At 51.8% G+C, this 9,841-nt stretch overlaps 1 protein-coding gene across 1 annotated transcript in view; it reads left to right on the top strand.

Moving 5' to 3' along the window:
* Positions 1-2,140: 2,140 nt before the first annotated feature.
* Positions 2,141-9,841, top strand: part of LOC104398249 (contactin-2-like) — a gene marked incomplete at its 3' end in the record, with an annotated part of 11,975 nt that continues 4,274 nt past the window's right edge. The window contains exons 1-7 of the mRNA XM_010008310.1: positions 2,141-2,195; positions 6,530-6,674; positions 6,930-7,105; positions 7,427-7,522; positions 7,829-8,038; positions 8,604-8,703; positions 8,976-9,151. Coding sequence (XP_010006612.1) covers positions 2,141-2,195; positions 6,530-6,674; positions 6,930-7,105; positions 7,427-7,522; positions 7,829-8,038; positions 8,604-8,703; positions 8,976-9,151 — 958 coding nt within the window. The remainder of the gene's footprint in view (positions 2,196-6,529; positions 6,675-6,929; positions 7,106-7,426; positions 7,523-7,828; positions 8,039-8,603; positions 8,704-8,975; positions 9,152-9,841) is intronic.

The following is a 9,841-nucleotide window of genomic DNA, read 5'->3' as shown; positions in this document are numbered from 1 at the left end:
CTTTCCTATCTTTTTTTAAAGTGAGGGGGGGAAAAGAATGGAAGAGAGCCAAGCTGCAGCTGGGCTGTGCCTCTGGGGGCAGGTCCCAGGGCACAGATAGAGGGCTCAGCCACGGAGCAAGGATCTTCCTTTAATTTGCTGCCACGGGGTGTAGGAAGAGCTTCAGTGACTGTTGCCTTTCACAAACCCTGGGCATGGGAACACGCTGGTGAAGAAACCAAACTGCAGAGAGTTGGGAAAGTCAACTTATGAACCAGTGCAGGGCTGGCACTGCCTGCGAGCCCCCGTGGCTGCGCTGCCTGCAAAGCAGCCCCAGCTAAAAGCTGGTCCTTGTCCCAAAGTGCTTACGATGGGAGCACAAGGCAGATGAGAGAGAAGCAGGCAGAGGGTGAAGGCAGGGGAACAATGAGGCAGTGTTAGCAGCAAGGCCGTGGGTGCAGGACACCATTTGGGGCATGATTCTCGTTGACATCAAGTGATTTCATGTGACTGAGTCACTCCAGGGCTGCTGGAACGAGCCAGGGAGCAGCTTCCATGTGTCTCCCTTCTCTGCTTCACCCCCAAAATCTCTGCCCTGTGACACAGCCCAGCCCTCTCCCTCCCTGCACTGCCATTTCTGTACAGCCTTATCCCTCCTTCCCAGGTCACACAGTACAATTAAGCACCAGCCTGCTGAAGGGGTTGCTCAGAGCACAGTGACTGAGGCAGGACATGAGCTGGCTCAGGGCAGGCTGGGCTCTGTGCTCAGCACCAGACCAGCAGGATCCAGCCCCCTGACTCCAGCAAGAGGATTTGGGGACAGGGTGTTCTCCTTTCAAGTGCTGGGAGCAAAGTCTCCTCTGGGTGAGGACACAGAGGGCAGGTGGCTCTTCCACCCAGCCAGGGTGTCCCCAGAGGCAGGAGATGAAGCAAACACGGGGCAATCACTGTTTGCTCAGGAGCCTTCCAGGGTGGCTGGTCTAGGAGCCAGGCACTGGGTATTTTAAAGCAGCCATGGGCAGGGGGCTGCATCCCACGGGACAGAAAGCTAATCCCTGCTTGGAGGAGCTTAGGAGCAGCCCTGCCTGCTAGGGAGACAGATGGGCAGGGAGCAGGGTGGAAGAAGGACCAGCTGGAGCAGAGGGATAAGCAGCACTGGCAGCCCAGGAGCAGCTCTTGGCAGCACCTTCAGCTCACTGGGGTGCACATTTGGGAGGGCAGGGGGGGAACAGGAGGCTGCACCGGGCTGGGGGGATCCTGCCTGATTTCAAAAGCTTTTGTTAACCAAAGAGGGAAATAAAAGCCAGGTCAACATCCTTGTCAGAGTTCCAAGGAAAGAGGTGCCTGTGCAGGTGGGATCAGCCCAGAGAGCACAAGGACCAGGGGCTGCACAAACAGCTCCATGATTTGTTTGTTTGGGGTTTGGAGTTGGTTTTTATTTGAGAACTCTTGGAAGACAAGAGCCTGCAAAAGGGACTGGAAATCACAGCTCCACCTACTAACGTGTCTCACGGCATCAGGAAATGCCTCGGAGCTCCCTTATCTGTCGATTAACTATTCAAATGCTTTAAACTTAGAAGAAAAGCAGGGAATTACCCATCCCTTTGCAGCCACTTTGTGCCACTGGCTTTCCACCCTGCCCCTCCGTGCCCTGCAAGCTGGGGTGCAGTGCACAGGGAGGAGCTGGGCCCCCAAAACCTCTCCAGAGCTGGAGACTCGGGGCTGGCACCCAAAAGCAGTCACTCCCTGCATGAAGAGCTTTCAATCGATGATGCCTTTTCCACATAATAACAAGAACACATGGTCTTCTTCCTCCTCTCCCCGGACTCACATCCTGTGTACTTCTGGCTTTGTGCTTTTAAATAAAAATGCTGGGGAGGAAGCATCGTTTCTGGAGGGAGGAGGAAGAAGAATGGAGAGTAAAGGAGAAGGAACAACAATCTCCCAACCAGATTTGTTGTGTTGCAAAGAAGAACTGCTTCAAACCCCTGTGTGCCCCTCCCCAGGCAGCTGGATGCACCCCAGGCCCGTGGGCAGGGGGGATGTGCAGCTGGACATGGAGCAGATCCTCAGACCCTTGCAGGTAACTCCTCTCTCTGTCCCTCCCAGGGCTGCTGTCCCCCCGCCCGCAGAGGCTCCGTAGCCCGGCAGGAGGTGCAGGATGGGAAGCACCACTGGATTTCTCTGCACATCCCTGGCTGGCCTCACCATCCTGGGTAAGCACAGCCCCTCGTCTCACCAGGATGGAGGATCCCACAGGAGTCACCCCTCTGTGCTCTTCTCTGTGTCTGTGCAGCCTCTCCCTGCACCCCGGCAGGAACAGCTGACACACAGGTCTCTCCTTTTCTCAGCTCAAGCTCAGGTGAAAGGCAGGAGATGCAAGATCCTCAGGCAGAGCCTTGGCAGGAGCTGTGTCCCCCTGCAGCCCCCACTGCCCAGGCCTGGCCTGGCCTTGGCACAAGGAGGAATTTCCTCCTGCCAGTGGGAATTGCTCATGGCCAAGTCACTTCACCTCCCAAGCTTTCTGGGGATCCCTTTTTGGCCCTACCCTGGCTGCAAAGATTCCCCCATTCATCAGGGACCACTTCTGGATCTCAGGGAGCTGCACTCTGAAGGTCCCTTTTCAGCAGGGAGACATTTCATTTCAAGCAACTGAGAATTAGATAATGTCTTCAAGCTAATTCATCATCCCAGGCAGGGACTGCTCTCCTGTCCTTATAAATATCTAATTACCTTTTAATGTTCTCTTGATCCCCGAGGAGGCAGAGGGAGGGGTGGCTGCCCTAGATTGGGAGGCAATTAGCCTGTTTGGAAATTGGTCTGACCCAAATCTGGGAGAAGCAGTGAGATGGAGTTGGGTTCTCCCATTAACCAGCTGAGTTCATGCAACTTGCTCCCCTGTCCAAGCTGAGCCCACAAAAAAATTACTCACTGTAAAGCCTGTGAGGGTTATTTTCTCCTGACCTTTGGCTGGTGATGCAATGGATCTCAGGAGCCAGCTGGGACAGAGAGAAACCCTCACTGGGAACACGAGTGAGGGACCAGGGGCAAAATAATGGCAGCTTAGAAGAAGCTCAAAGAAACACTTTGGAGCTGGTGAAGAGCCACAGCCTCCAGCTCTGGGCTGTCAGCCCCAGCCCTGGGACACTGGGCTGGTAATGCCACCCTCTGCTGTGTCACCAAGAGGATGAATTCCCAGCAATACATAAAGGTTTAGGAAGCACACAGCCTAGTGAGCAAGGCTGTCAGGAAAGTAAAAACCTCTCTGGTCTTTCTTCATTCAGTAAAAGCCATGGAAAAACTTGAAATGTAAGGCCAGCCAAAGCACCCTCCCTTTGTTCCTCAGAAAGCTGCTCGTTAAAAATAACCCTCTGTTCCTCAGAGAGCTGCTCTTTAAAAATAACCACTTTGATTTTGTGCACATGTGTGTGTGTGTTCAGCTTCCCTACAAAACCAATTAACTGCCCAGCTCCCTCATGTGCTGAGGCTTCAGGCTGTGGTCAGAGCTGCTCCATGAGGGGATTGCTGCTGCTGTCCTCAGGAGCTGGAACACAGCTTGGAAAATATCCAACTGAGACATCATTTCCTGATCTCCAAAAGCTCTCGTGGAGCTGAGCACAAAGGGACAGCCTCCTGGACACCTGGGCTTTCCAGGTCTGATTTTCAGCATATTCCAAAATACTACTAATAATACCAACCCACCCAGGCAGGAACAAGCCCGTGTCCCTGCACGAGGGAGTCACCTCCCTGCTCACTGCAGTGGCAAAGGAGATCAGGTTTGAGCTCTGTCTATTCCAGCAATATCTGATATCAAGTTTGGGTTGTCTTTATACGCACAGAGACTGCCCTGTCCTTGCTGGTGTATTTCATGAGTTGGTATTTTTCTCTCCCAAACAACAGCACAAGTCACTCCTGGGATGCCCTGCACAGGGACAGGAGTTGGACACGATGGGTCCTTTCCAACTCAGCATCTTCTATGATTCTATGAAATCTTCAAGCAGTTCTGGAGCTATTTTTCCAAATCTTAATATCCAGATCTTCCACTCTCACCTATTCCTATTTAATTTGGTGTTAATATTTCTTTTTCCTAATACTGAATGTTGTTCTAGAGAGGCACAGCAGCATCTTCACCATAATTTCTGCTCTCCTAGCTGGATTTTAACACAGAAAGTAGGGCTCCATAAGGCAGGCCCAGTTCTGAGCAGCTCACTCTGCTTCTTGCAGGCTTGGAGACCTTTCTTTTGTATTTGTCTTCTCCCCACTACCCAAATGATGGAGCCCAAGGAAGGCACCTGTTCTGGGGACATTAAAAATGAGAGTCCTGGGGTGACAGAAGCAGCCCAGATGATCAGTCTCAGGGGTACTGAGATTTACAGCCCTGCTTTGCCCTCAATTCTTAGTTCTAACCATATCCTGAGCTCTATCTAACCATATCCTGTAACTCTAATTATCACTTCCATCTACCAGTTGTTTTGCTTAATGAGTGAGATCCAGGCATTTCACCCCCAACACCAACCAGACACCTTGGAACTGCAGACAAAAACTCGTCATAACTTTTGTCATTGATTACATTTGAGAAAATCAATGCCTGGCAGTTCAGTCCATAACCTTGGCAGAGAAAAAGGGACAGCAGCAGATAGCAACGGGGTGCAGACTCTGTGTGGAATCAGAAAGGATGATTAGCCTAATTTGGCTTGATTGAGACAGAGCATCCCATGAGAACAAGCATGGGAGTGTTCATTAGATATATTTTTATATATTATTTGTTAAATAGACATAATTTTTTTACCATATGCTATCAACTAATCTCAAAATGTAAAGCTGTTAAACCTTAACCCATTCCTTACCACCTATCAGAAGACAATGAATGCAAAACTTATTAATTCTCTATAAACTCATTATTATTCTACCTGCTGGTCGGTAGAGTCACATTCAGCACATCCACTGCTGACCCAACTGAGAGTAGGTTTACCAGCTCCCACAAGCTGGAATATCACTATTCCAAAAGGAAAAAGGCATCTTCAGTGATTCAGAGGGAACACAACCCTCCAAATGCTGCTTTTCCCTTCCTCGGAAGGGCTGCAGCCCCTGTCCCCGGGCCGGCAGGGAGCACACACCCCTGCAGCAGCACCTCCCCAGGGCCGGGGTAATTGGCTGGGGCTGGGACACAAGGAGCAGCCAACAGCTGCTCTGAACCCTCCGAGCCAATTAGGGGACCCCCCCCTGCCTCCCCATCAGCTCCACACTCCAGAGCAGCCGGAACATGAGACAAACCCCAGGAGCTACAGGTAAAGGGGCTGCCCCCCCCCGGGGCCAGCAGAGCTGAGCTGGCCATTCCCTGCTGGAAGTTGCTCTTGCATAAAACATCACACTTACTGGAGTCCCTTAATTTAAGTAGTGACCCTGCTGTGTACTGCAGGGAAGGAAGCAGATTGCTGGCTGGCATGGCAGTTTTAAGACAGTTATTAATTCAATTACAAAGCATGGAAGGATCCTGGGGCTCACTGAGCATCACAGAGCTTGGGGCTGCAGAGAGGCCTGTGCTGGGCAGCACTGCCTGGAGGTGCCTCCAGCCCTGCTGGGGGACAGACATTTCACAGGGTGCCAGGGAGAGAACAGGCTTGCTGGCCATCATTATCCCACCAGGCACTTCTGCAGCCAAGAGACTTCCAGGCAGCTTCTGCTTTTTCCATTTCATAAAGCCTGGGTGGAAGAGGGTCTGCTAGACTTGTCATTTACCAGACACAGTCACTCACTGCAGAGAGCTGGCACTTCCCAGGGAAGTATCACCATGCCAAAGGGTGGCCCAGGCACAGCAAAGGAGAAGGCAGGTTCTTACATTCCTCCTGTGCTTCTGCCTGAGCCACACACATGACAGCAAGATCAGAATCAAACATGATTGATTGATTGATTGATTGATCAAAGAAGACCGTAGCCTGAACACTGCAGGGGAAGCTTCAAGCTCATCCTGTTAGTTCAAAAGCAGAACTGGTACCTGCAGCACTGGGCTGCACACCAGCAAGGAGCAGGTCTGAGTTGTGCAGACCCAGGGATGGAGGGAGGGGACCTGCCAGGAGGCTGCAGCAGAGCTGAGAACATCCTTTGAAGATTCAGGTTCTCCTCCCTCCTCCCTTGCCCTGGAGAGGACTTAGGAGGAACCAACCAGCCAAAGTTTGTATAGACAGAGGAGGTACCAGCACATCCTCACTGCCAGGGACAAGGAGGGCATCCAAGGGTTCCCAGCTCCAGTCTCATCCCTGCACAGCTTTCCAAGAGGTGTGTGTCAGTGTCCCTTCACCTGCACATCCCTGAGCATGTCTGGTCCTTCTGGCACAGCAGAGATGATGCAAAATGCTTGGTGGGAAACACACACTGTCTGCTCCAAGCCACTGGGGCTGGGCTGTGCTGACAGATGGGCTGTGATTTTCACATTGCTCCTTCTTTTATTCTTGAGGCAGTTCTGACACTGCCAGGGACACCTCACAACACTGCACGTGGGAATTTTTAGAAGAAGCTAAACTGAGCTGAGCAGGTTTTCCCTCTCTTGCAGTTTGGTGCCAAGCACAGAGTAGCACCAGGAATTATGGGCCAGTGTTTGAAGAGCAGCCTGTCCACACCCTCTTCCCTGAAGGCTCAGAAGAAGAGAAGGTCACCATGGCTTGCAGAGCAAGAGCCAGTCCTCCTGCCACCTACAGGTGAGCCCACCTGCTCTCTCTGCACTGGGACAAAACCAATCAGAATCTGGCTTTCTGTTCACAACTTTTTACCTAAAGAAAATCAGGATCATGGGAATCAGCCTCTTCATCTCCCCGAGCCACCCCTCCCAGGTCACAGATCCAACTGTGACTCAAATCCCAACACACCAGAGCTGGAACAACAAACTCCTGCCACCACCAGGAGCGCTGCGCTGGGTATTTACCCCTCTCACTCTTTACACTTGCTCTTGGCAGGTGGAAGATGAATGGCACAGAGATAAAGATGGAGCCAGATTCCCGTTACAGGCTGGTTGCAGGTGACCTAGTGATAAGCAACCCAGTGAAAGCCAAGGATGCTGGATCCTACCAGTGCGTGGCATCCAATTCCAGGGGCACAGTGGTCAGCAGGGAAGCCTCCCTCCGCTTTGGCTGTAAGTTTGTCTCCACAAGGTAAATGAGAAGCAGCCACAGTTATGCTGGGGGTAAATAGACCCCCTCTGCTCACATTTGTCATGGTAGGAGAGAAGTTCTCCAGTACCTGGTACCCAAATCACCACCTGGAGAAATCCCCTTCTAATAACACAGAGGCATGGTAGAAATGTGACACACCACAGAGAAAGTCAGTCATATTTTTGGATCTCCTTCTGCAAAACCACTAAAAAGACCAGCCTGAGGCAGGGGAGATAAAATACAGTAAATCCTCCAGCAGCTTTTTTTCTCATCCACAGGCAGGTTTCACTTTGCATGTTTAGTTTTGCAGGAATTCTCTGCAGAAGAGCGAGACCCCGTGAAGATCACGGAAGGCTGGGGAGTGATGTTTGCCTGCAGCCCTCCTCCCCATTACCCAGGTAAGGGCTTGCACTGCAGCACCACAGCAGGAGAGATGCACCAGAACAAGGGGTTCCCTGACATCTGAAGCACCCCTTGCTTTTCTTTGGGAACTTTAAGGAAGCAAATGTGGTTTTAATTCAGACTCTCTAAAGCAACACAGCAGAGGTAGGACTTAGCGTGTGGAGAAAACAAGTACCAACTTGGACCAACTTCAGCTGGTCTAGAAAGGGGCTTGCTGGGTTCAGACCCACCTGGGGAGGTCACGGGGTTTAGTCCCACCCGGGAGGCCACAAGCAACTTGCCCCTTTTCCTTTCTCCCCCAGGCTTGTCCTATCGATGGCTCCTGAATGAGTTTCCCAATTTCATCCCGGCCGACGGGAGGCGTTTTGTCTCTCAGACCACAGGAAACCTTTACATTGCCAAGACAGAGGCTTCTGACCTGGGCAACTATTCCTGCTTTGCCACCAGCCACATCGACTTCATCACCAAGAGCGTTTTCAGCAAGTTCTCCCGGCTCAGCCTGGCTGCAGAGGGTCAGTGCTCTTGGATTAGCAGGAGGAGACTGGATAAAATGCAAAATTAGCAAACCACCACAAAGCACTTGGGCTCCACGGGACTCCAGCAGTGCACAAATCACCCACCAGCCTCTCAGGGGAGCTTAAGAGCTTACAAAAATATTGATTGACCTGAGGGAAGCAGCTCTCTCTCCAGGTTTCATTGCTTGTGCAGCTGCAAACCCCATCCATGGGGTTTCTCTGTAAGAGAGGCAGAAGGTGCAGCCTGTGCACATCCCTGAATCTATTCTCTGCCTTTGGTGACCCTGCAGATAAAGGTGCAGAAAAACATCCTTTGGGCAGGGTGAAGGGGCTTCAGCAGGCAGGAAATTAAAGAGAAGCAGTCCTGAGATGTTGTAAAGGGGTTTTTAGACCTTTAATAAGAGCTGTTTTAAGAGGAAAATAAAAAGTAGGCTCTGCCAACTGTAAATTATCCAAACCCATGGAGGTTTTGCAGCCCTGCGGGTACCTCTGCCCTTTAAGACCTCACGTGGACCTGTTTAAAGTCACCCAGAAGCCCTCAACAGTGCTTTCCTTTCCACAGATGCCAGGCAGTATGCACCCAGCATCAAAGCCAGGTTTCCTGCAGACACCTACGCTCTGGCTGGGCAGATGGTGACTCTGGAGTGTTTTGCCTTTGGAAAGTGAGTGCAGTGTCTGTGTCACTCAGGCTGGGGATGGGGAGGGCACAGCAGAACCTGCAGCTTTCACAGCCCCTCTCTTCAGCAGGTCTGCTGCAGACCAGAGGTGGAGGGGGAATGGGAAGAGGGAAAAACTGGCTAAAACCACCTGTCCTGCTGGCCAGGGCCCAGCTGGGATGGGACCTGGGCTGGGTGGGACTGAGTTACACCACGTGGAAACGCAGCACGGGGTACCCAAGAGCTGCCCCTTCATCTGATGTCTTCCTTCTACACAGCCCTGTTCCTCGAATAAAGTGGAGGAAACTGGATGGCTCTCAGTCCTCCAAGTGGATCGGCAGCGAGCCCCTCCTGCAGATCCAGGAGGTTGGCTTTGAGGATGAAGGCACTTACGAGTGTGAGGCTGAAAACATCAAAGGGCGAGACACCTACCAGGGCCGCATCATCATCCAAGGTAACAGGGTGGAACGTGGGCCTTTCCAGAGCACAGCAAGGTGCCCCAGGACCTGACTGAGCCCTGGGGAGTGAAACCACGACCTCTGATCCTGCCTCCCATCAGCCCCAATTAAAGCTATTTCAAAGCCCTAACAAAGACCTGCAGAGATCACTGGTGCCTTCCTCAGTGGTCACACTTAGGCTACAGCAAGTAGAGAGGCACCTCCTGACTTGCTCTAGTAATGCTAGCAAAAATTAGGAAACCAGGGGAGGAAGCATAGTGGTAAAAAATCAGACTTGGCTCTCAACCAAGATCCTCTCCACACCTGCAGTACTTCCATAAGAGTTAATGCTTGGAGCTATTAATCAGATCTAGTCAAATTACAAACCTTATCCTGGTTATCTTAGTCTGAATCCAGCCTTCCCTGAGGTGCAGCAATGACTGCATTTACCCTTCAGGAGAGAAACCATCATGCTTCGCCTCAGAGCTGGATTCTGCTGGGATTCTGTGCAGCCCCCATGCCCATCTGCAGCCAGACCCAGGGAGGACTCAGCCTTGCATGGCTGCACAAAAGGCAAAGGCTGTTACTATGGCAGAACCTGCTGTGAGAAACCAGTCTGCCAGCAGAGATGACACAATGAGCATCCTTCTGCCTGCCTGGCACACCAAACCTCTCATCTGATCTCCCTGGCTCTGCCACCTCTTTCC

Source organism: Chaetura pelagica, unplaced genomic scaffold (assembly GCF_000747805.2).
Source record: "Chaetura pelagica isolate M959 unplaced genomic scaffold, ChaPel_1.0 scaffold152, whole genome shotgun sequence".
Lineage (NCBI taxonomy): Eukaryota > Metazoa > Chordata > Aves > Apodiformes > Apodidae > Chaetura > Chaetura pelagica.
The sequence above is the reverse complement of the archived record's forward strand: the minus strand, read 5'-3'. Positions and strand labels throughout refer to the sequence as shown.